Source organism: Hyaloscypha bicolor (assembly GCF_002865645.1).
Source record: "Hyaloscypha bicolor E unplaced genomic scaffold K444scaffold_56, whole genome shotgun sequence".
Taxonomy (NCBI): domain Eukaryota; kingdom Fungi; phylum Ascomycota; class Leotiomycetes; order Helotiales; family Hyaloscyphaceae; genus Hyaloscypha; species Hyaloscypha bicolor.
In genome coordinates this window covers 2,705,842-2,730,997 of record NW_020194558.1, presented here as the reverse complement: position 1 = coordinate 2,730,997, position 25,156 = coordinate 2,705,842, and the positions used below count along the sequence as shown (strand labels likewise).

The window sequence follows — 25,156 nt, the reverse complement described above, 5'->3', positions numbered from 1 at the left end:
CCATGTCGGAATATCAGCTGCCTGAAAGCTCTGCTGTCAGGGACCCCAGAAGCCGCCCCAACTCACCAAAGAAGAAAGTCAGCTTCAATCAATTAGAAAAAGAGGACGCGGCGGTGTTGAGCTCCATACTTGGAAATATGAAGAGCACACCCAACGCTAGGAATTCGACGTCACTGAATCCTAGAAATACAGCTAGCACTGCCATGAGTCCTGAACAGTACAGTCAGTCGCCATCTCGAAGGAGGCAAAGTAGTATAGCCGTGGAGAAAGAGATTGATTCTCTGCAGCCTCTCACGCCAGACGGGGCGAGACCAGTGTGGGCACCAGGCAACACAGAACTTCTATCCCAAAACCTGGAGACTCTACTTCGAGCAGCGAGATATACACCAGAATCTCGCGGTGCCATGGCACCTGCGACACCCAACACAGCTCAAACATCAACAGGCAGTCTCTCCAAGAAAGGCAAGAAACGATCTCGGGAAGACGATAGCGACGGCGAATACAAAGAAAACAAAACACCCACCTCCAACAAACGCCGTGCAACTCGGTCGACTACCGCAGCAGCTAGACGGGCCATCGTGAAACCAATAAAACCACTCCCACTAAACCACGTCGTCCAAGTAGAACGCAAAATCGACCTCGCAGAACTTGCTCCCCAGCCCCTACGAATAAGCTACAAACCTCATCCGCTCGAAGACCGTTCAGACGCCTGGTACACCGAGATGCTCCGGCGCCTGTTCCGCCAAACGGATAAATTCGCAACCCACTACTTCGGCGTGCACGATCTGGACGCAGGCGAGTTCTTCGAGCCGTGGGCAGCGGGCATGACGGACGAGTTTATCACCTGGGCAGAGCAAGTAGCCGAATCAGATCCGAACTTGGGGACGGGAAGCTGGGATGATCTACTCAGGGACACGGTGCAGAGGAAGTGGCTGGTTATGGGGATCTTGATGAAGATTGTTCGGGTGAAGATCTTTGATGTGGATTTGTTTGGGGCGGAGAAGGAGCAGGCGGAGCTGCTGCATGGACTTTCGAGAGCGTTTGTCGGGCGTGAGGGTACGGCAACTTTCCCTTTCTTTATCACTTGACACTTCACAGTTAAGATTACTGACGGCAAGAAGGATTCGGCCGTCAAGCCTTAAGAGCGGAAACAGTAAGAACAATCATCGGCCGCAACGCAGTAACAGAGAACTTCTACTCCTCCGTCGCCACACTCACCGCTCAAATCTCACTCCTTCTCAAGCCACTAACCGACTACCTCTACGGCATGCAACCGCGTTTCGGAATCCCTTTGCCTAAAATCGAAGACCAGTACCAAGCTCTCCACAACCTGGTTTCAACAGCCGCCTATTTGTCCCTCTGCATCAAGTTCTCCCCCACAATCTTCACCTTCAACGACGTCTCTCCGGGCACCTTCTACGACGAAACAGACCACTACAGTCTTGAAAACCGCCTGTACTTAGACAGCCAAGAAGCCGTGCTCACCGACCATCGCCTCCGGCTTGAAATCTTCCTCGATCGCCGCGCCCACTTGAACGCCGCCCTCGATACCTTTATAAATGCCGGGAAACGAGAGACGCGCGCAGGAATCAAGGCAGATGCAGCGCTTGCTGCACATGAGACGAAAGTACCCACCCCTGTAGATAGAGATTATAGAGCTATGTGCAAGATTGGTGTTTGGCCGGTGGTGACGAGGTATAAGCCGGGGCAAGATGAGGATGATGAGATGGGTGAATGTAGTAGGCTTTTGAGGGAGAAGGATGGGTTTCGCGTTTTGCAGTTGGCGAGGGGCGCGGTGGTGTGCTATTATGGGTGGAATAGGCGGGATATGCATGGTAGATTGGAGCCGAATCCTGCGGGGGAGAGGACGGGATTGAGGTGTTGGGTTAGGGGTAAGACGGAGAAGAAGGGACTGGGTGATAGAGGCAAGGTGGTTGCGGGGTTAGGCGCTGCGGTTGTGGGCGTCATGATGGTGGGTGGGTTGGGGATGTTGTCCGATAGCTTTCCGGTGGTGCAGGGGATGGATTATATTGAAGCGGGGAGGTTTTTTGCTTGTGAGGTGTTGAGCGTTTGCCATACATAGCTTGACGGCGCTTGACTGTGAGAACTTTCTTTGAGACGATCAAGAAATCCTGCTTTCTTTTCTTTCATTAGCTGATACTTGTAAGCAATTTAATCCGTTCCGAGTCCAACGCCAGCCAAGCCAGTCCGAGAGACAGGTATCATTGTCCGTGCCCCTCTTGAACACCGTTGAAAAGGGACCCAACTTGCACCTTGCCTAAATGCCAAATTACCGGGTACGCCATGTGACACTTGTGAATCCTAACTGCTTCCAGTGCTCTGCCCCAGTTGCAAAGCCGCCGGTTGGGATGGACCTGCTCTTTTCTTCTCTTTTTTGGCCCATCGGAGACCGCAAGCGTTGCAGAGCGTCTTTGGTCCGCTGGGGCCCTTCCGCCATTCCGGGGAATCGAGAGTACCTTGATCAATGTCAATACACGCAGCGACCTCACGCATTGATATACATACCACAATCTGTGCAAACATATTCATCTGGAAGCTTTATCTTCTTCTTCTTGTCGCCTCCCCTGGCTTCCTTATCAACAGGGATCGCTATTCCGGCATCGCCTCTGATCAATGCTGGACTCTGGTCTCCAGTGCTGATTCCGTGACTTCGTTCTCCATCTTGGTATCGTAATCCTGTCAGCATCTCAATCGTCTCAATATGAGTAGCACCTTCGTAACGTGCCATCTTGTCATTTATAGAATCCGGTCTGCTTCCGGCGTTCGCATCCTCCAAGTTCTGTCGAGTCAAAGCAGCATTCATAGACGACGGCTTTGCTGGTGGTGGCATTGCTAATGCATCTGGGTTCGCCATATGGCTAGGCATTGATGCTGTCGTGGATCCCAGCGTCTCGTTCTCCTCGGATTGAATCTCTGGTCGCCCTTCTTGCTTTTTCAACCATGTCTTGTGCGACTCATCTACCTCCTCAGCTTCCTCCCGCTTGAGATCAGCGATTCTCCTCGTAAGTCGTTCATTTTCGATCTTGTGTTCGAGGAAAGAGTCGAGCAGTGCAGCGTTCTTGGTCGGGTATGGACGCGCCATCATGAAAAATCCTTTGCAGAAGCTTGATCCATTGTTCGGTCCAAATTGTGCGGCTTCCGAGGTAAGATGAGGGTGCCCGTGAGATTCGAAAATCGTGTACGTCCCATCCTTCTTCTTAAATCGATAGAAAAATCTGAGAGGATGGCCACTAGCGATAGATTCGTTGAACTCTCGCACAAATATTCCGGAATCGTCAGTGTGTATGAAATCCACGATAAATTTGCCCACAAGCTCCTCTCGAGTATACCCCGTCAATGCTTCGCCACTGGGGGACATATAGACTATTCTCCCATCGGGGGTTAGAATGTGGAGAAAATCCTTCAGCTCTTCAACCACTCGTTGTGGCCAGTTCCTCCTCTTCGTGAAGTCTGTGAGTGTGCTACCACCACTAACCCCAGATTGTGTACCGAATCCAGTAGGCAATGGTCCTGCGCCGGCGCCGCTCATTGTATTATCCATTGAATTGAGCACAAGAGCTCCCCGCTCGTCCATTTGCTCGCTCTCATTTCGTGGCATTGCAGAGCTCGGCAGTCCATAAGGTCTCTGGCTGCCGCTCTCGAGATTGTTGACATCGAGAGTATTGTCAAAGTCTTCGAGCATGCTGTCTTCCAGTATGCCGCTCATCGAGGTGTCATTCGCACTAGGAGGAGCCTACACGCAATCAGCACACTCTGTCGATCGATCAGGAGAGAGGGGAGCATCGTACCTGCGAGGCTGACAAGCCTCCTGGCATGCCGTCCATCCCCGCCATGCCCTGATAATACATGGACGGATCCATCCCCAGACTGTTCGGATTCATTGGTCCCTGAGACATACTGAACTGGTCTATAGCAAGACACCATTCGAATACGGTCAAGGCCAAACTGCCTTGTGAAGAAATTTAGAAGCGCTCACGATCATGACAGGGCGTAAATGTCCCATCCACTTTCGTGGACTGCGATTGGGGCCAATGAGCTCCGATACTAGCGTTGAGATTTAGCGGGGAAATTTAGCGAATTTAGCGGTAAATTTAATCGTTTGCACGTGACCAGGCGCGTCGCTCCCGGACCTTTATTTAATCAGCCCGCGTCCTCCCCGACCTTCCTCGTCAACACAACTGCAACCACTTCTGATCAGCACCACCAACAACCCCACGCTGATGTTCCTGCCTTGGCAGAAGGCACAGGAGTCCGAGACATCAAGATGTAAGTGTCCTCTCCTTTTCAAACTGAATTCATCCAGGCTAACCCCAGGTTCGCAGGTGTAAGTTACCTCTTTGACGAACGGAGTGGCACTCATGATCAACCTGCTGACCGCTCTTCCACAGCTTCAATCGAGAAGTTGGCCGTCCAAGGGTAAGCTACAGTGTCATCGCTTTCAATATCTCTGACGCTAACTTGTGCAACCCAGGATCCGCTCCTTCGATAATCGCACCGGGCAAACGATCAAGTTCCAGACACCTCTCAACCTGATCGTCGGGTTCAACGGTTCCGGAAAGACGGTGGGTATATCTTGGCCCCCTTTTGCACACATGCTTACGTCTCTAGACCATCATCGAATGCCTTAAGTATGCTACGGCCGGCCAACTCCCACCCAACAGCACGGGTGGTGCCTTCATCCATGATCCCAAGGTGTGATCTCCGCAACCCGTCTTAATTCGTCCTAACATCTTCTAGTTATGTGCAGAATCGGAGGTTCTGGGGCAAGTCAAGCTTCAGTTCCGCAATGCCGCGAACAGCAAGCTCGTCGTCACCCGAAGCATGTCCCTTGCCGTCAAAAAGTCGAAGACAACATTTAAGACACTCGACTGTGAGCTGTTGATGGAGCATCACGGGGAACGGGTCACAATGTCCACAAAGGTGGCCCAGATGAATAAGGTTATTCCCATGCACCTGGGTGTACCGCCGGCTATTCTAGAAAATGTCATCTTCTGCCACCAAGACGACTCTTTGTGGCCCATGAGCGAGCCTTCGAAGCTCAAGGTTAAATTCGATGAGATTTTCGAGGCTCAGAAATACTCCAAAGCCGTCGACACGATCAAGTCGCTCGCAAAAGTTCATAAGACTAAATTGGGTAACCTCGTCATCCACGAGGCGAACAACAAGAGTCAAAAAGACAGAGCCGAACGAGCCGAGAGACAGATTACCGCCCTGTCGAATGAAGTCGAAGAAATTCGCGACAAGATTGCTACCGTCGACCGCAAGATTGTGGAGGCTGAAAACGACCGGGACGAGAAGCACAAGCGTAAAGTTAAAGCTTTCGGCATCGTGGACGAACTCAGGACGAAGACAAAACAAGCAGAATACCTCGAATCTACCGTCGCTGATTTGAGAGAAAACTTTGAAGAGCGCACTGAATCTGATGAGTGGCTTCAGTCCACTCTCGAACAATATGAGGAGAGAATGGCCGAGTACGCCCGTCAATCGAAGGAGCAAAAAGTCCAGTGGCAAGAGCTGCAGGCTTCCGCAAATGATTCACGCCAACAATTGTCCGCAAAACAAGCAGAACAAGGCCAGCATCAGGCGGAGAAGGAGAATTATGAGAGAAATCTGGAATCACGTCTGCAGCTTGTGAAGGAGGCAGCTCGTACTCATTCGATTCGCGGATACGAAGGCGACATCGATGAGGAACAGGTCAAGGAATTTGTTGCCAGAGTCCAAAAGTCGGGTCGAGACCGCGATCTTGAGTTGGAAACCCTCAATAAGGAGTCGAACGACGAATTACGAAAGACTCAAGAGACCCTCTCCGCTCTTAACGACCAAAAGACGACCCGAACAGAAAAGAGACTCGCCGCCCAGCAAGCAATCACCGCCAACAACAAGAGGGTGGATATCAAGCTGAAGGAGGTGAGCTCGATCCGAATGGAAGAAGGCGAAATGGCTGCCTTGAATCTGCGTCTCAATGATATCAAGAAACGCCTTCAACAGGCTACCTCCTCGTTTGAAGTTGCTGCCTGGAACAGTACTATCACGGCCGAGGAGAATCGTCTTGCAGAACTGGAATCGGAGTCAAATAGATTGCGAGATGAATTGTTCAAGAGCAATGAACTTGCCCAGGACAATGCTGCGCTTATCCATCAAAAAGGGTTGGCGAAGCAAAAGCAAACCTCTTTGAACACCATGCTTTCGACATACACTGAACAGCTGAATGCGATTGTTGGTTCAGACTGGCGTCCTGACACTCTCGAGAGCCTCTTCCAAGCTGTTCTCGGCCAGCGTTCCCGAACTCTTGTCGACGCAAAGAAACAGCAAGAGGGTGCACATCAAGACCTTCGCGAACAAGAAATCAAGCTTCAGAATGCTCGATCCAATCTTTCGCAGAAGAAGGGAGAAATGCAGAAATCTCGGACTGTCGTATTGAACTCCATTACGACCGCAGCAGGAAAGCCGCTCAGCAACGTCGACGATTATCTGCCAGAGCTCGAGGCTTTAGAAAAGGAACGCAACGATCTCAGACAGGATCTTGATGGCATGACTTACGTGTCTGATTACTACCGCCAAGCTCAGGACATCATCAAGTCGAGGAATTGTTGCAGACTTTGCGACCGTTCTTTTGCAGACTTTGCAGAAAAGTCAGCCGCGGTGGACAAGATTGAGAAGGCACTCGCTAAGCTAGTCAAAAGGGATCTTGAAGATGATCTCAAGGCTCTCGAGGCAGACTTCAAGACAGCCAACGCAGCACGTTCTCAATACGAACTCTGCAAGAAGCTGCACGACACTGAGGTACCAGCTCTGGAGAGGGATCTAGAGAGAATGGAAAGCAAGAAGAGAGTTTTAGTGCAACGTCTCGAACAGTGTGACAACGTGGTCAACGAGGAAGAATCTGCGAAGAGAGATGTGGAGGTTTTGTCGCCAACGGTCAACAACATTGCCAAATATTGCACCGAGATCTCGAACCACGAGACTGATATTGCACGACTTTCCTCGCAGCAGAAATTGTCTGGCAGCTCTCTGTCCGCCGACGAGATCCAGGAGCAATCTTCTTCTTGTGATGAGCGCATTCGCGCTGTCAAAAAGACGCATACCCGATTTGTGAACAGTCGGGATCAAGCCAAGGCTGAGATCAACAAGCTGGAAATCGAGTCTGGGACTGCCTCCAATAAGGTCGACATGGCTAAAGTCGAGTTCGAGAACAAGCAACGTCTTACGAAGGAAATTGACGAACTTCGTGAACAGACCAACCACCAGCGTCAGGTAATCAAAGAAGCCGACGAGGCACTCACTTCTCTCGGCCCGCAAATTGCGAAGGCAAAGGCTCTCCATGAGGATGCTCAACGACGTGGCCAAGCGAAGGCAAAGGATGTCCAAGCTGAGAAGACCAAACTCGGTGAGACTGTGCACAAATTCAAGTTGATTCAGGAAAGCATCGATTCCTATCTCGAAAACGGAGGTCCAGCAAAGCTTGCCGCTTGCCGACGAGCAATCAAGACTCTCGAACAAGAGGCGAAGCAGATTCAGGCCGACACAGATCAGCTCACGACAGCTGCCAATTCCTTGAAGAAGATGATTGACGACAGCGAGCACAATAAGAGAACTTTCCAAGAGAACATTAGATATCGGAAGCATCTTCGAGAACTGGAAGGAGTTAAGAACGACATTGCTGAACTGGAGGATCGCAATGTCACGGATGACTATGAGCAGCTTGTTCGTGAAGCAGCCGCTGCCGATAGAAACTGGCAAACACTCCAGTCAGAAAAAGGCCCTCTGGTTGGAAAGATCACAGCCAAGGATAGCCAATTGCAGGACTCGCTGGATGAGTATGAACGAGAATATAAAGATGCTGCCGAGCAGTATAAGGAGATGCACATCAAGGTCGAGACTACGAAGGCCGCAGTCGAAGACCTGAATAAGTATTCCAATGCACTCGACAGCGCGATCATGAAGTTCCACAGTCTCAAGATGCAAGAGATCAATGCGATCGCTGGCGAACTGTGGCGAAGCACATACCAAGGTACAGATGTTGACACTATCATGATCCGCTCAGAGAACGACACTGCCAATACCACGACCAAGCGATCTTACAACTATCGGGTAGTCATGGTGAAGCAAGATGCTGAGATGGATATGCGTGGTCGATGCAGTGCTGGCCAGAAGGTTTTGGCTTGTATCATCATCCGTCTTGCTCTTGCTGAGTGCTTTGGTCTTAATTGCGGTGTAAGAACTTCCACTGCTTTTGCGAAAGATTTGATGCTAACGATTTCCAGGTCATTGCTCTCGACGAACCTACCACTAACCTGGATCAAGACAACATTAGAGCACTCGCTCAGTCTTTGAACAAGATCATCAAGAACCGACGTCACCAATCGAACTTCCAAATGATCATCATCACTCACGACGAGGAGTTCTTGCGGGAGATGAAGTGCAATGAGTTTGGTGACCACTACTTTCGGGTCAGCAGAAATGCGGACCAGAAGAGCATCATTGAGCAGCAGAGTCTTTCTGGTCTCATGTGATGGCATCTTTGCCATTTGCGTTGTAGAGTATCGAGATTTGATTGGGGACAAGCATGGGCAGGCGTTTGTGGGGTCACATCGTGGCATATTTTGAGCGAATTGATGCATGGGATGGCTATGGCGTTAGCTAGGCGGATTTGAGCGAGGGATATTGATTGATGACAGCATATTTATTAATAGCAATCATTCCCTGCATACCTTGTGCCTCTTGGTCTTCCGTGTCCTGCTCTTAATTCCTTGCTTGCACGGGTGAGAGAATGACCACCATCGCCGGTCCTCCCAGTAGCTCTGGGGGTACTGCAACCAAATTGTTTTCTTATCTGAGTACGATTTTTGATTGATATGCAGTTCTCAATATTTTCTTGAACCAAATGGAGGGTTGCGATTGTCGTCATCTCACCCCCTTGTGGATTCTTCACTCATTGAATATTTTTGATCTTAGCTGGCGTAGCTCAAAGTCTCTACCCCCACCATTATTCAAATCTCTTCATTCCGAGTGGAATGGAATGATTAATGTTGTATGAGTATGTTCGTCTTCAGCTATTACATAGGAAATATCGGTGTGATTGAAATTTCCGCGGTGTGCCAAGTGACGTGTTGGACCTCGAACGACTGGCTCTGTAATCTGAAGTCCAAACATTTTCTTCCGCAAAGCAGAACCCCCTGATATTATCATTCGATGGATGTCTCAAAAAAATGCTCTAAGTGTATATTTTCTAACGTTCAGTTCTGAACCGGACCGTAGTACAAGATCCGAGCATGAGCCCGGATTGCCGTCTTATTGTTGATATCGTTGGGAACCCAGCAACCCAGTAAGCCTCAAGTGGCTCGACAAAACCCTGGTCTGGCATGGACACGTTCTCGGCACGGTACCAGTATAGGAAAGTCGTGAGATCTGGGTACCAGCTTGCACTAGAGCAACGGTCGTAGGGACCGCTACTGCAATAGGTGTAAATGGGATTCAGAGATTGAAGGGCTTGATAGCTTGCTTGAAATCCGCTGACCCCGGTGCGCTTTGTGGAACACTTGCAGATGTCAAGTAGTTAGTTAGGGACGATCTCTTTTGAAGGCCGATAACTGTAGCATGGCTCGGTACTGCTGCAAGCAGGAGCGAAAAGGCAGTAAGGGCGATCATCATGGCAGGGTCCAGAAGCTGAAGGATAGCTGCGATGAGCTGCTCAGAAATGAAACAAACGACGAAAGACAAGAGAACGGGGTTGCTGCCTGATATTATGTACAGTACTCATAATACGAGAAACATCCCACAAAGAGAAATGGTCTATAGCTAAGCCTCCCCACGGTGTGGAGGTGAAAACATGCCAAACGGTTATCGGATTCCGGTTGATTGGGCTTGGCAGAGGGCTCACACTTTGGGACAGTCAATCATTTGGCAGCCATGTTCCGTATTGTTTAACCAGTTCCTGGCTGAGAAAGCCACATAAATCTACAAGATAGAGACCCAAAATTTCATCCGTTATGCACTGTGGGAGAACATGGGAGAAGCGGTTCATGAAAGTACGAACTTAGACAGAACTATTATGGAGCTGACGCGAACGATACCATCAACGCTGGTAGATCCTTGTGGATGATAAGATATTGCTTAGCAGAACTCTCGAGGTTTATATCTTGGCCATCATCTCATCAAGTCATCCGCACCGTTTTGGGACAACTTTATCCAAACAAAGTGAGGCTGGTAGGGCCAAATCTCGCTTGCCCACTGAGATCAGCCGAGCACTAGCTGGCTACAGGGCTCGCGAATAAAAAGCCCAAAGTACCTCACCCACTTGCCGATAGAAACATATTCCGCCTGAAGCGGTATAGTAGTTCCGAATACAATGTCTCTAGGGAAAATAATGTAGCGAGAGAGCCACAGACAAGGGGTGAATGCCAATTAAAAGTTTGTATCGTTTGCTTTCTGGTGCGTGCCAGCGCGGAACATCACTGTCTCGCTACATTATTTTCCCTAGAGACGTTGTATTAGCAAAATGTGTTGCTTTATAGGTACAACCATCCAGCCTTACGTGTCAGCCCGGGAAGAAAAAATTGAGACGTCATGAATTGAGGTGTGGGGCCTCGGCTCAGGGGAAGAGATCACTCAACTTGACACAGATTGATCTCGATTGCGGGGAAGTGGCTCAGGGGTCGTGAACGTTTGGGGAACACCCAAGATCTGTCCTTGGCTTAATTGCTTCGGGGCAGCAAATAGATATACCCGTATCATGTAGATCCTATAGAGGCCATGTGCTCGAAACGAAGTGGTTTTGAGCAGAGTTAAATACTCTGTGTGCTCCAGCTGCCAAGGAAATTTGGTAGTTTGCGTCTCGCACGAGCCTGAAAGCAAGTGGAAGAAGATTGATCTTGCCAATCGTTGTGATCATGCGTCTTCTCATTAGTTCCTTGGGGCTGCTCCCAGCTCTCCTGGATGTTATCTGCGCCATAAACATTTTCGTCTCCCACTACCAAGGCACGCTCCAATCGCTGACTGTGACACCAACGAGCGGAGGAGGATACACATTGACAACGAATGGCACAGTGATAATCGGTGGCCAACCAAGCTGGTTGACATTTGACTCCGCGAGCCGGGTATTATATGTTTCGGATGAGGGAAACACTGGGTCGTTGACCTCGGTCGCAGCGGAAGCAGATGGTGGATTGAAACAGCTCGGATAATGCTCAGCTCCAGGGGGTGCTGTTGCCAACGTCCTCTATGGAAATAAGAGATATGTTGCGAGTGTGAATTAGTGAGTAATCGCTGTAACCTGAGCTTGGGAATGACACTGACATAACACCCATAGTGGATCTTCCCTCCTCACTACCTACAAGCTGCCGTTATCTTCATCAACGCAAACTCTGCAGAACATGAAGCTTACCCAGAGTGCAAAAGGACCAAATTCAAGGCAGGATGTTCCGCATCCACATCAGACAGTAGTGGATCCTTCCGGAAACTTCCTTTTGGTACCAGATCTAGGCGCCGACTTGATCCGGATATATAGCATAAATAGCAGCTCAGGAACGCTCACTTCTTGCGGAAACTTCGTGGAAGCTGGTGGAACCGGACCTCGTCACGCAGCATTCTGGGGCGACAAGACGCTCTTTGTTGCCAACGAATTGGCGAACACAGTCCACAGATTTTCGGTTGCATACTCAGGCGGTTGCATGACCCTGACGAAAGAGCAAAGCTTAAACACTATGGCCGGCGGCAAGTCTGCACCATCAGGAACAAAGGTTGGAGAGGTTCATGTGCATGACAACTTCTTGATCGTTTCCAATAGAAGAGATCTTTCTTTCTCGCCAAATGATTCATTGGCCACGTTCTCCTTGGACGCATCGACGGGGGCTATGACCCTGACAGGCGTTACCTCTTCCGGCGGAACCTATCCGCGTACATTCCAGATCAATAAAGCAGGGGATCTGGTGGCTATTGGGGACCAAACTACCGCCAATGTGGTAGTGGTAAAGAGAGACATCACAACCGGCTTGTTGGGCCCACAAGTAGCGAGTATGAGAATTGGTACTGTTGGACAAGCAGAAAGCGACAACGGGTTAAGTGCAGTATTGTGGGATGAGTAATTATAAATTATATTGGGGGGAAATACAACTTCCTCTTGCGCTCCATCGAAAGGATATGGCAGCCACTTGGCCCGCTCTTAGCCCGAGTGATCCAGAGAGAGTTCCCTCCCGTCTGCAATACACTTCAGACCATATTGGACATCTGCAATGAGATTTCCCATGAATTCGTTGTCAATATCGCCTTGCCGCGTGAAAGTGATTGAAAGTGGCCCACCCACAACGCTCGCAGCATTGAGCGAGAATGCCGAGCCAACCACACCACATTGCGTGAAGAATATTCGCTCAATCCTCCACTGCCCTTCGCCAACCCGGTTCTTAAATGTCCCCACATTCGAAATCTGAAATGTTTCCTCTCGAGGCTTTCCCAGTTTGGAACGAAAAAAATCGTGAATATTGCCAGCGTAAGGCAATAGCCCCGCCGCGTTATCTTTTGGCATGCGTGCCATTGCAGTTGCTAGTGATGTACGGAAATCCCTCGCAATCCTCCAGACCTGGTCCGTGACTTGAGCGGGATTTCGGGCGGCTCGAATTGCTGAGACAACATCTGAATTGTATGCCGATGAATGTGAACAGACCTGAACTGCGATATCGCCGGTTGAAGATATACCGCTGAGAGATCGGGGCGAGATGGAAGTATTTGATATAAAACTGGTAGCGTTTGGGACGCGAAATGCCAGGGACAAAACAACAAGAGCTTCAAAAAGGCCGGTGAGGGTAGTCTTCTGTTCTCTACATGCAGACAGAATACTGGTGACATCCTCCGAGGACACTGAGATCAATTGAACGCGTGGATCGAAATTTTCGGCGCTGGGCGGAACGTGTGGGCCAGTCCATGGCGGAGAAGAATCGGGCAAGAGCCATTTGGGTCTCAAAAAACGCCATACAGCTGCCAAAAAGAACCACCATGATATTTTGAACTTAATCATATCCTCCTGAGGTGGAAATAAACTGATGGAGTCCGGTATCTTGATCGTATGGTCGACAATTGCAACAGTGGCCGAGTCGTTTAATGCTTCCTGCATCGATCGATGAAATACCATTCCGCTCACACCATCAGCAATGCCGTGATGCCAAGCAAATATTGCATCAAAATCAGTTCTTTCTGAAGGCTGTGCTTTGCGTTGGACGACAATCAGTTTCCAAACTGGGCGACAATGCATATCCGGCCATAGTAGGCGATGTTGATGCTGGACGATCTCTATCAAGCTTTGCTCATGCTCTTCTGGGGTCGACGAGTCTAGAATCCTATAATCGAGGCACTTTGACATGTCGATGGATTCGAGTCGGACGAAAGCGGGGTCATCCTTGTCCTCATTGATGATGCCACAGCACAGAGGAGGGTGCCGCAAAATGACCTTGGCGAGGGCAGTTTCGAGCGCGATGATCATATCATCCGGACTGTGATCTGTCGAATATTTTGCAATATTCTGAACACATCGGTAGAGCCCAAGATCATGTCTGACGGTGGAAAATTGCTCCCTGGCTCTCTTAATCAGCGCAAGAGCCCCAGGCGGAGTCATAATTATTTTAGAACCCTCACATAAGTCCCACTGGCCGCAAGACGGCGTTGGATGAGGATTTTGAGTCCATTCCTGCGCGAACGAGCAATTTTTCTTTCTTTTCGAATGGCTCTTGACGTTCAAGCATTAAGATTGAAGACCTTGTTCATTTGCGGGCTCAGGGGAACTCGACGCGGAGGTTTCGGAAATGAACACCGTGTCAAAGATCACGTGGAGTTTGAGCGGCGAGGACCCACTTCTTTCCAGACTGCACCTAATGCAAGCATATCGTGCTTAATGATGCTGAGGAACTTCTGCATTCGAAAGTTTATTCACCGCTGCTGTTGCTGCTGTCATTGTCCTCCTATCGGTGCCGGGAGACCTTTCGAATCCGTGGGAAGCCTCATGTGTTCTGAACCACCTTGAAGATTACTGAGGTCCAGGATTGAGAGCAATTCTCATCGGCCTGACATCCATCCCGGTTTGTGAGAGAGAACATACCAACATCCTAAGGTAGTATTCCCATCGCTATTTCTTAATTCTTCTGAAGATCTCCAAGCTCGACCAAAAGGCAGTGTGGGCTCCGATACAGGGAAACTTGGTTATAAGGGTACTGGTTATAAGGGTAACCTCTGTATAAGGGTAGTAAATCGGGAACCAAATTTTTTTTTCCTACCAAAATTAGTCTGGTTATAAGGGTAACCCCTTTATAAGGGTAATTATTCCGGAACCGGCCGTACCCTTATAACCAGGTTTCCCTGTAGGTTCAATAACCAATTAATAGATAATCGCACTAATTAGTCGATAATCAATAATTATCAATAATAGTGGGTCTAGGTAGTGAGGGGCCCAGCAGAATTTGCCCCTCTTGCTCTTTATTCCAATTAATTAATTAATTAGTTTTTATACTAGTTCTTTAAATAAAAAAATAACTAATTTAAGATATATTAAAAGAGTAAATGACTAGACAGCAAGCCCGCACCGGAAACCGCGACCCCCCGCCTCGGGCAAGGCGCGTGCACGGGCCCGCCACTGCTTTCACCGTCGGTGGTTTTGGGTGGTAGGTGCGCAGCTGAACGACTAATAAGGCGACATTTAAGGCAGCATATTTCAGCTCAATCCCAAGAACTATCACTATGTACAATTGAGTAGCCATTCATACCGTAATTGAGACTTCATCTTGATCTGTGAGCCAGTGTCAGACAGAGCTTCTGAAGTTCAGATGAAAGCAAAATCACGACAATCAGAACGGCGTCTTCCTTGACTATGAGACTCGTCGGGATATTCGGGTAAGCTCCAAGGATTGACATCTGATCCCGCTGGATTCTTGCGATCCCTGTCATCTGGGCCGAGATATGCTCCCGCGTAATATAAGGCCGCTGCCTGGCGGAACTTTTTTTCTAACTGTCGCGACTTTCTTTAAATCACTCAAATTCTGCCCTTTACAGGCTATAAGGCACCATGAAATCTATTCTTATCGCCATCGTCCTCCCCCTCCTCTCTCTCCTCTCTGTCGTCTCCTCCTTTGAATATTCACCCAACCCTAAGACTATCGTCGTTGCGATTGACGGTAAGTTGATCCGCTCCTGTGTTGCCAATGCACTTCACCAGATGCATCCTTACTGATGGCGTTTCCATTTGAACAGGTACTGGCTGCGACAAGAGTTACTCAGCCAAGAATACCATCGTCGCAAAGACCGCCGACTTCCTTGACACCGACAATTCCATCGTGAAGTATATTCCCGGTGTTGGATCTCCGTGGAACTTCTTTGACAAGATCATTGGAGGTAAGCTTCATCAATTCTATCACCTTGTGAAATGCAATGCTCATCAACTTCAGGAGCTCTGGGCCTGGGCATCAATCAGAAGACTCTGGAGGGCATTCGTAAGCCAAGTCTTAACTCTCAACCCCCTCATTGCTTACCAGGCTCATTCTTAGGGCCAATTATCGACAACTACCAATACGATAGTAGGATCATACTTACCGGGTATAGCCGTGGTATGCAATCTCCATCTTCTTCAGACTCGAGCCTAATCTAAATCTTCACACAGGCGGTCTTGTGGCATACAAAGTGGCCTCTTTCCTCGATGCTGTTGGCCTCCCGCCACGTGGCACACCAAATAAAACCCTCGAAGTCCTCTTCCTTGAATACCTCAAACTCCCCAACAATGACGATGGGAATACAGATGCTTCAGTGCTCAAAGGAAAATATGGCTGTGAGTTTATTTCCCCGGCAGACGATCAACTACTGTCCACAACAACTGACGAAACGCAAGGTGTTGAGGTCGAGATCGAAGCCTTAGCACTTTTTGATCTCGTGAGTACTGTCGGTCTTCCACGAACGGGGCTCCTCAAGTACTTCCCAAGATGGCACTCCAAGCAAGACACCATCTTGATGCGTTTGCCAAACAGTAAGTCTTCCCGATCCCGCCACCGTCTCCGTCCGGCAAAGACTGATTCGGTTCTTCAGATGTGCGCCACGCTTACCACGCAATGGCGCTCCACGAAGAACGCCCGCCTTTCGTTAACTCCCTCCTATTCACTGATCCCACCAACAAACCTCAACAGGAGCTCAACCAGACCTGGTTCCCAGGCAGCCATGCGGACCTGGGCACCGATCACCATCATGGCGCTGGTGCCCTCAACGACAGTCCTGCGGCATGGGTACTCGCCAAGATCGAACAACTGGGTATTTCCACCAACAAAACCGCCATCAATCATCGCTTTGGCCAGGTAATAAGAAGCTCCAGCCTAGACTTCATTACCCGCAACGCAAAGAGAACACATAAGGGTGTAATGAAGACCATGGGCCGCGAACCTCGCGTTCCGAATAGGTTCAATACGACAGGAAAAACCACCCACGAGTCCATCTCCTGGACTGTGAACCTGCGTGGCTCAGGCGCAAATGAGGGCCAAGATGCTGTTCCAGACCACTACTTCCCTGACATGGATCTCGGGTTACCAACTCACGAAGTCAACTTCGACGAGACTGTGTGCTATGACCATGAGATGGGGAACGGGACTACAATTAAAGAGATGTCCCCAAGCATCGCAATAGCGGCGAATCCAATGATAGATAGGTACTGGATTTCGCGTACCTCTGGCCAGAAACTGCCCATCATGTCGCCTATGGCCGCTGAAGCACGATATCTCAGTTTGTGCCTCAAGCTGCAAGTTGCGGGGCTGCGGTGTCCCTTCTTGAATGCGTAGGACTGGACATGGATTGGCGTGGCCTGCGATCGTTGTGATCCAGGCCATTGAAAACTACACGAGGTCTGGATATGGCGGATGAGCGAGGCGTTGGATAGGGTTCTGGATATGGTATGGTTTGGCGTGGCCTTTTTTTTTGTGTTCCATAGTCATTTAGCTGCCAGAAGCGCTATGTAGACGTACTATATACAGGCTTCCTTCAAGAAAGTCTTACTCCTCAGAGTACAGCCCTTGAGAGAGGGCTCCCACACACAGTGAAAGCTCAGTGCTTGTCCCCCCTGTTCTGCTTCATTCAACATGGATGCTCTGTGAGGGAATTACAGCTGGCAGACCAGCTCAAATGTGACTAGCCGTACTCCTTAAATTCAATCTCTTCCACGCACGTCTGCGGACACCATCCTCCAGCATAGCTCAGTCCAGGCCTCCCAATTCCTTTGTCTGTTTAACGTATTCCACACACCTTCATTACGCCTCCCGAGGGGGCAAGAGAGGGTGTCCTTTACCAAGTTCGTGACTGGGGACCAACCAGCCGTCCCAAGGATCCATTGCTTTATACGCAGTTGTAATTAGGGCCCCCTTGCCCTACGTGTGTCAATTACACCTGTAGTTACCCAAGAAATACGCCAGACTTCGGTTGTAAAAACCCTTTCCTCCCTATACTCCTGTTTGTGCTACCCAGGCCCCTCCTTGTTACTCTGTCGCTATCGCCGGAGGTTCCAAAGCCCCTGTCTGATAATTCTCTTGACTTGAACATTGTATTTTGATTTGCCTTGTAATAAAGGACCGTTCGCGGGTTACATTCTCGACCTAATGCGATGTACGGCTCGCGCGTATCGAGAGGGAATGAATTCGTGAGCGTATCTAGAGAGAAGGTCCTCTAGTCTCAAATCGGTGTGTGTGTTCGTCGACTCGTTTGTGGACGCGTTTTATCCACGTAGGTAAGGCCTACTGCTTCTGTAATCGCTTCTACTCGTGTCCGTAAGCTCTAGTTCCTGTCCAGAGCCTAACCACGCTTGTAGATTTGATTGCTTCGTGCTTGTGCAGTTGTATTTGGATCTTGAGGGCGAGTCAACGATGTACTGTCCTGAGGGGTGTTGATTGACGCGTTGGACACGCTCTCAGCGCGTCAAAACACCATTCGTTGATTCAGTTTTAGCTCAAGAGCATGAGAAGCCCTTGGTTTCCAGCCTGCACTGCGTAGAAGTGCTGAATCGTCGCAGACCTTGACTTGTTTTTTGTTTGGCGTGGCCTGTGATTGCTGTGATCTGGTCATTGAGGATTATAGGAGGTCTGGATATGACGGATGAGCGAGGCGTTGGGTAGGATTTGCAAGGAAATTGGTGGAATTATGGCGTAGTGATGAAATACGGAAGAATGAACGAATGATGGGATAGATGTATATCTAGATACCTTGGTTATACAGCCACACGGCGAGAAGAAATTGTTCCTTAGCCTAGATAGATAAATAGACAGGATCCTTAACCGTATAGTTTCCATTGTACCACTTTTCAAAGAAATTTCTTTACTAGCCGAGGGCGATGAGTTTGTCCACTTTGTCTTTCCGAGGGTCCATGGCAGAATCCTTGAGGGCAGCGTACAATGGACATTTGGAATGGGCACTCGGGTCACTGGAATTGGGATTGGCATAGGAACGAATACTTTGAGGGATACAATGTTCTATTGGGCCTGCAAGGAATTATGATTGATATTCTGTTGAGTCTCGAGTTACCGCTCTTATTTATAACACGTAACTCCCATACTCCTGTCTCTTTAGATATGAGAACAGATTGAACCTAAGCAATTCATATCGTACACGCTATTATACATACTAAGCAATCTGATGTTCAGTGCCGACATCATTTTGAGCTGCTCCCATAAGCCTATATCCTGATCCCGAGGTATCAACATCCGCCCATGCACCCACTCCTCCTAGCAATGTCTCTCGTGACACACGCCCTCCTGAATCGCACGCATAGTATGAATGTGTAGACTGCGAGTCTGGGGTTTCAACTGTCGCTGTAGTAGAAGAGGGATATTGAGTTTGGTTGAGTGTGGAGGACAGTGGGTGGAGATATCTGTTTAGGTATTCGCTTGAGAATTAGAACACCTTTGGGACTTTTTTGCTTTCCTTGGAATCTTTCTTGCTTGGTATTTTTCGGTTTATGGCGGCTTGTAGATCTGTGAAGTGGTTAGACCAGGTGGTGGCAGAAGGGAAGGTGTTGCCCAACTTTTGCTGAAGTGCATTTGGATGGATCTGTAGGTCTATCTTGTTGAGATAGGAGTGAAGAGGCTAGGAAATAGATGCATTCGTGTTTTCTGGGCAGAAGAAATCGAGATTGAGGTAACACTTTAGTTGTGATCAGAAGGGGGGCAGGATGGTAGGGTAATCCGCCAATTCTGCCTCTGCTCCCTCGGCTCCGCTCTGCGGTACCTTTGAAGTACAGCCGGGCAGGGGCAAATGTCTGGAAATGGACCCCGCTAAAAATAATTAACTAAAAAACCAGCGACGCTCAATTCGCCTTCTACTGTACAGAAGACAGCTACCGCAAACGCCCCAAATCTCCTTCCCGAGAGGACCTAGGCCTAATAACGCCAAGCGATGCGTTCAGCTCACGCCTCAGCATCGCAGAATCCACATCCGAATTCCGAACAGGGCTAAAACTCAGAATAACACCGAAAACGAATCAATATTCTGCCTTCGCCTCAATGCTACTCGTCCGGAAGTCAACAAATAAAAGGATGAGTGCATCGAACTATTTAAATGGCTCTTAGCCTCTCCGACTTGGTGGCAGAAGCGCCTCTTATTACCCCCTGGTTAGGAGCGCCCATTCCTTTTTTTTTGTGTCCGAGATATGCCGTTCCTTCACAACCACCGAATGCCGATTCTCGTCCTCGCCAGCCTCTGTCTCTTGGAATCTACAGTTCGCTGGCACTTCCAATAGCGGCGCCGGACCTTGCACACACGGCGTCAAGACAGAACACCTCGCATCATCCTCCCCTATCAGATCCCGTCTGATTGCGAGATTTGGCGCAGCTAAGCTTTGCCAAGGTCTCGCCAAAAAGCTTGTGTTAGGGTCGCACTCGGGCCCGCGTGGCCGCGTCAGCCAACATCCCCTACTCCCGCTAATTTGCAGCCCGCTCAAGCACGCGACTGACGGCAGGCATTCGGCGGTGGATGAGAGGGAAAAGAAGAAGGGGAAGAGAAGAAAGGGAAAAGAAGAAGGGGAAGAGAAGAAAGGGAAAAGAAGAAAGGGACGAAGGAGTTTTCCGTACACGACTGACGAGGGAGAGAAGTTTGGGGCGGAGATACGAAGGGGTGAAAGAGGTGAGGCTGGAAAGGGGGAGACAGCGAGGAAAGAGAAGACGCGTCAAGTCCATCATCGTCGGTTTCATCAATTTGGGGTGCCGGCCCTCTCTCAATCCGAAGATATCTTGAGGACGAGCCCAATACTGCAGTGCTTCGTGCAACCAGAACGCAGATTACCGTCCACCAAGAATACCTACTGTATCCTTATTCTCCGTGAACACTGAGCACTGAGCACGCAGCACGGAGCATGGAGCACGAGGGCACGGCAGAGAAGAGCCTCTTCAAATGCACAGCTCCCAAACCTGATGGCGCAACGGGAGAGAAACAGCAGCCACGCGGATTTGCATGCCACTCGCGCCCTGCAAGGAGCATTTGTTCCAACTTCTCAAGTTTCCCCCACCGCATTCCCGATGAACGTCCATTGGCTTGGCGCAGATCTTGACACCAAGAATTCCTATTCGCCTTGTAACCAACCGTTCGTTTCCTTATCAGCAGGAGAACGGAAACCTCTCCTCTCACGTAAACGTAAGAAATATCTGAACCACTCGATCTGAAGACTTGAACGTCGTCTTTTTGTAGAGGTTCACTGCTCGCGTGCTCGCATCATCTATCTGGTCTGATGCTCCATTGCCCGATTCCATCCACTCGCCGTCCCTGCACATAAAAAAAACAGGGGGCTAGATCTGGACCTGAGGTCCTGAATATCGCGAAGACCACACAGTCGGCTCCACACTTCCTCTCTCCTTTCCCAGAAACAAGCTTCCGTATCCTGTTCCGGCCAATACGGCCAATAAAGCCCCCCGAACGTGCGCATAAACGTTGGGCTGCCTTCGCATGCAGCACCAACAGCCCTCACCTCCAACACCCAGCTAGCGCTGCTGGGCTGCGCTCCCTCCTCTTAACTTCCGGGGATCCCACGCATCCCTCCCTCTCTTTCCTTGGCACCAATGCATCATCTCCCTTAGCTACGATCGACCAAGCAGCCGTTTGTTCGTATCGTGTGCTCGACTTCTGCTTCCGAACATCTCTCTTCCTCTCGATATTTGATACCTCTACCTACGACTGACTACATTGCTGCACTTCATTCATTTCATCTGGATTACAGTGCCCAGCCCACCGTCAGGCTTATCGTCGCTTCGGTTGCATCCCGGATCAATCCACACGAAAGCAACCCAACGCAACACAAGACAACACACGATGCGGCTCTGCTGGCTGCTCTCGCTGCCCGCCGCAGTGCTGTCCGTCACCTCCTTCGCCCTGGCCATCGAGCGCCGCGATGCGGACTTCTTCAGCGTGCGCACGAGCATGCACAAGGACATGAGCGGGAAGCGTGGGGATCCCAAGGGCAAATATTTTCGTGAGTCTCCCTCGCTGCGAGTGTCGGGTGCTCGACAGACGGACATAAATGGTCGCCGCTAAGAATATCGTGCTGACGGATGACATCTGATAGATGAGAGCATGTATGTTGCCATTCAACCCTCCGAGATGTGATTACAGAGAGAGAGAGAATTCAATAGACATGCTGACTTTTATTTTGATCAAGCTTCCATCCGCATTATGATGGCAGGTACGTTGATCCTTTCCCTTGGATACCTGAGCCACCGCTGATCCTTCGGTCCCAAAGATTCGCAGACAAACAATTAGGGTACCGAGAACGAAAGCAGGCGCTGTCGAACCTTATCCAGACCTTCCTGGCGACATTCGCAGATATCGGGGTGGAGACATGGCTTATGCATGGCACGCTGCTGGGCTGGTGGTGGAATCGGAAGGTACGAATAAGAATAAACACGGCGTGGAGGATGGGCGTGGCTAATTGAGGCAGATCCTGCCATGGGATTCCGATTCCGATGTCCAGGTTTCGGAGGCTTCGATGCATTACCTTGCTTCGTATTACAACATGTCTGTATTCTATTACAAGACGCCGCGGATACCGGAGGGCAGGGACTACATGTTGGAAGTCAATCCCCATTATGTCAACCGGGAGCAGAGCGACAAGTTGAATGTTATTGATGCCAGATGGGTGGATACTACGAGCGGGCTGTTTATCGATATCACGACTGCGAGATACAATTATACCCACCCAGCGGGAGAGGGCATGTTGAGCTGCAAGGATGGTCATGAATATCGGGTATGCATGCATGGGAGTTTGGAGGAGCATTGCTGACCATATCAGGACACATATATTTTCCCGCTACGAGATACCTTTTTCGAGGGAGCACCTGCGAAGATCCCGTTTGCATACAAAGAGCTTTTGGAGGCCGAGTACAAGGAGAAGGCATTGACCTTGACCGATTTCGAGGGGTAAGCTGGCCTCTCTCTTCTACAGAGACTCTTTACTAACTTCTACAGACATCACTTCGACGAAAACAAACTCGAATGGATCCCCGTACCCAAGAAAATCGACCCCAAAGGCGACGCCGAAAAGAAGAAGGCCGAAGAGGCGAGGCAGAAGAAGGAGGAAGAGAAGAAAAAGAAGGAGCAGGAACACAAGAACAAAGTCGAAGAGGTCAAGAAGAAAGCTCAAGACGCCCTGAAAGCCGATGAACAGAAGAAATCCGACTTAGTGCCGCCATCTCCACCTCCTCAGAAGGGCGAGACAGCGAACGCAGCGCCTCAGGGCCAAAAACCGAGTACGCGGAGCGTAAGAGATGAACCGCCGGTTTCGAAGCAGCCCGCGAAGCCAGATCCTGATCCTCCGACTGCGCAGAAAGCTGCGGAGGAGAAGGTTATCAAAGCCGATGAGAAGCGGGATGAGGCTGTGAAAGAGGCTGCGGCGGTTGCTCCGTGATCGTTTCCGGTGATCACGGCATACCTACCAACCGACAGGTGTCAGTCAGTTCGCAAAAGGACGAGGTAGAGGACTCGAGGAGCTGGGTCTGTAACCAACTTCGATCTTGCCCAGACACCGAACACCACCTCGACGAGCGAAGACACCACACACTTCCCCTATGTCCTTTCACCATCCACAGCATTTTCCGTGTTCCCTCGATCTTCACGCAACATCACAACCCACCAAGCCTTGTAATACGGCCTTCATACCACCAAACAACCACAATTTAATCTCGAGGAGAAATCCTACACCTTGGGCTTGGAAACTTGGATCAGAAGTTGGATAAGGAAGGATAGGGTGGATCTGCATTTACTCGGTGTCTGGAAGGAAAAATTTACTATTTTGCTGTCTTTGTTGTTTTATAAGATCACTTGTGTGTGCTGCATAGCGAACGGGTTTATAGTGTTTGATTTTGGGTTCATTGGCTGGATGCATGTAGTACGGTTTCCCGGTGTCTCTAGAGAGGGGAGTTAGGAATTAGAGCAGCCCGAAGGGGGTTTCGGGGTGAGGTGTCAATCAGTCAGGCGGCGCAGTATATGAATTGCTTGATAGGACGAGATAGAAATTCTTGGATAATTTGAAAGACGAGATTTTGGCAGGCGTTCGAACCCGGCTGTCCTGTAATATATATATGTATATGTGTATGGGAGGAGGTATCTGGATCTAGTCCTTCGACCTGGGTGATATGATATGATACATCGTGTCTCGGGAAGCCAGCCAGCCTCTGCTTCCCCTCTCGTTCCCAGTGGCCAGTCCCTCCTTTTACCAATATCTTGTGGAACGAACTATCTATCTAGCAAGCAGAGAAGAGAGCCGAGCTTCCGCTCTCTGTCTGTCCGTCCGGTGGCGGTGGTAGCTGCTGCTGCTACACCACTTCCTTCCTGCGAGGTGTTAGCTTGTACACTATGCATCAGGCTATCAAGAAATACCTTGGCCTCCTTGATCTCCGGGAACATCTCCACATCTGTATCCACTGAAGCCTCGTCCGGTCCTGGCACCGACCTGGCAGCCTTTTCGTTGGGAGCAATGAATTAGGGTTTCTTGTGCATCTGCTAGAATTGTTAGCTTGATATTGTATCTGCGTTACTAGATTGAACTAATTGCAAGGACCATAGAGATCTGATTCCTTGCCTCGCTATATGCCATGCGCACATGAAATTCATTAATGACACTCTGGGGAAATGCTAGCTTTATCCACTCGATAGTCTGGTTTATTGTCGGGATCTCAGTAGGTGTTTCGATGTCACCCTTCGGGAGATTCTTTCTGATGACCTCCCTCGAGAGTTTATCCTCAATGTCTTTCAGCTCCTCCGAATCACTCGCCGCGGTTAACTTTCGTACTTCGCCGAGCATGATAGGCATCACAAGTCGCTCATCACTCTTCATTTTCGCTTTAATGTTGGTTAATCTCTTGGATTTCTTCTTTGTAACGCTGCACCACGGTTAGCAAGTTCCAAAACAGGTTTCGTGAAGCTATAAACGGTAGGCAAAAAAAAAAACAGATCGATATAGACTGCGAGAAATCCCAAAGGGCTACAAGTGTCTGCAGTCTTTCTGGTATCACACCCCAAAGACAGGATAGGCTAGCCATGCTGCTGGTGTCAAGGACACTACGGAGACGGCTTAGGCGTATCCCATGCTTCTGGGTGTGGTGCCAGAATAACTAGAGACACTCATCCATCTCTAGGAGATCTCGGCAAAGTGTATTAGTCTAGCGGGTACTGAGACATCACTTACCTGGCAGTATTTCCCGAGGGGGGCTTCACCTTTGCCGTCGGATTATCCATAATGCCTGACCTCGTCCTTCGTAGAATAAAAGGACATGGACACGCGGGGTGTGTCTCGAGACAAACTAAAGAGAGGTGAAGGAGTGAACGAATCAGTGGGATATGTGTTGGGGAATTGGAGGCGTGGTATCAATGGAGTGTTTGATGGACGGGTGTGGAAATGGAAATGGAAATGGAAATGGAAACCCGGAGTTTGGCGCGAGATAGGGGTTGGGATAGGGGGCGCGAGGAAGGAGCGAACTTGCTAAGCGAGCATCCCGATATCACATAACCACTCAGCGCAACAGCACCAGCGACGACGCCCGTAAAACAATGTAAAATAAACGATTTAACGTTCAATTCATTTACGAGAGTCCATGTGCAAATGAGAAAGCCAGGCAAGCGGAATATCTCCTGGCCCGCATTAGGCGACCTCGAA

The 25,156-nt window shown here is 49.6% G+C and overlaps 7 protein-coding genes across 7 annotated transcripts; 4 read left to right on the top strand and 3 right to left on the bottom strand.

Moving 5' to 3' along the window:
* Nucleotides 1-404: 404 nt before the first annotated feature.
* Nucleotides 405-2,083, top strand: K444DRAFT_525807 (uncharacterized protein; the record flags this gene model as incomplete). Its single annotated transcript, XM_024874482.1, has 2 exons — nt 405-1,056; nt 1,119-2,083. 2 exons carry the CDS (start codon nt 405-407, stop codon nt 2,081-2,083), a joined length of 1,617 nt encoding a protein of 538 aa, XP_024738636.1.
* Nucleotides 2,084-2,322: 239 nt separating this feature from the next.
* K444DRAFT_525844 (white-collar 2) lies at nt 2,323-3,562 on the bottom strand (the record flags this gene model as incomplete). The annotated part of the gene is made up of 2 exons (XM_024874488.1): nt 2,323-2,477; nt 2,527-3,562. 2 exons carry the CDS (start codon nt 3,560-3,562, stop codon nt 2,323-2,325), a joined length of 1,191 nt encoding a protein of 396 aa, XP_024738635.1.
* Nucleotides 3,563-10,910: 7,348 nt separating this feature from the next.
* On the top strand, nt 10,911-12,142 carry K444DRAFT_720163 (putative isomerase YbhE; the record flags this gene model as incomplete). Its single annotated transcript, XM_024888475.1, has 3 exons — nt 10,911-11,181; nt 11,212-11,275; nt 11,330-12,142. The coding sequence occupies 3 exons, from the start codon at nt 10,911-10,913 to the stop codon at nt 12,102-12,104; spliced, it is 1,110 nt and encodes a 369-aa protein (XP_024738634.1). The 3' UTR covers nt 12,105-12,142.
* K444DRAFT_378417 (uncharacterized protein) lies at nt 12,143-13,941 on the bottom strand. The gene is made up of 2 exons (XM_024872323.1): nt 13,645-13,941; nt 12,143-13,583 (listed from the first exon to the last, which is right to left on the bottom strand). The coding sequence occupies exons 1-2, from the start codon at nt 13,749-13,751 to the stop codon at nt 12,182-12,184; spliced, it is 1,509 nt and encodes a 502-aa protein (XP_024738633.1). The 5' UTR covers nt 13,752-13,941; the 3' UTR covers nt 12,143-12,181.
* A 1,121-nt stretch (nt 13,942-15,062) lies between these two features.
* K444DRAFT_611968 (uncharacterized protein) lies at nt 15,063-16,952 on the top strand (the record flags this gene model as incomplete). Its single annotated transcript, XM_024880043.1, has 7 exons — nt 15,063-15,173; nt 15,250-15,390; nt 15,444-15,488; nt 15,543-15,602; nt 15,656-15,820; nt 15,881-16,015; nt 16,075-16,952. Coding segments are annotated over 7 exons (1,397 nt in total), but the record flags the coding sequence as incomplete, so codon positions are not given.
* Nucleotides 16,953-19,883: 2,931 nt separating this feature from the next.
* Nucleotides 19,884-20,316, bottom strand: K444DRAFT_377750 (uncharacterized protein). Its single transcript, XM_024872321.1, has one exon. The coding sequence runs from the start codon at nt 20,205-20,207 to the stop codon at nt 19,938-19,940; it is 270 nt and encodes an 89-aa protein (XP_024738631.1). The 5' UTR covers nt 20,208-20,316; the 3' UTR covers nt 19,884-19,937.
* Nucleotides 20,317-21,438: 1,122 nt separating this feature from the next.
* K444DRAFT_525863 (uncharacterized protein) lies at nt 21,439-22,909 on the top strand (the record flags this gene model as incomplete). Its single annotated transcript, XM_024874492.1, has 6 exons — nt 21,439-21,478; nt 21,665-21,692; nt 21,746-21,890; nt 21,944-22,249; nt 22,295-22,422; nt 22,471-22,909. 6 exons carry the CDS (start codon nt 21,439-21,441, stop codon nt 22,907-22,909), a joined length of 1,086 nt encoding a protein of 361 aa, XP_024738630.1.
* Between the last annotated feature and the right edge of the window lie 2,247 nt (nt 22,910-25,156).

Excerpts from the sequence above, each read along its gene's own strand:
- K444DRAFT_378417 (XM_024872323.1), bottom strand. The coding sequence starts at position 13,751 with ATGCTTGAACGTCAAGAGCCATTCGAAAAGAAAGAAAAATTGCTCGTT. Across the intron at positions 13,584-13,644 it reads TTGCGGCCAGTGGGACTTAT|GGAGCAATTTTCCACCGTCA; the intron begins GTGAGGGTTCTA and ends TAAGAGAGCCAG.
- K444DRAFT_377750 (XM_024872321.1), bottom strand. The coding sequence starts at position 20,207 with ATGAAACCGACGATGATGGACTTGACGCGTCTTCTCTTTCCTCGCTGT.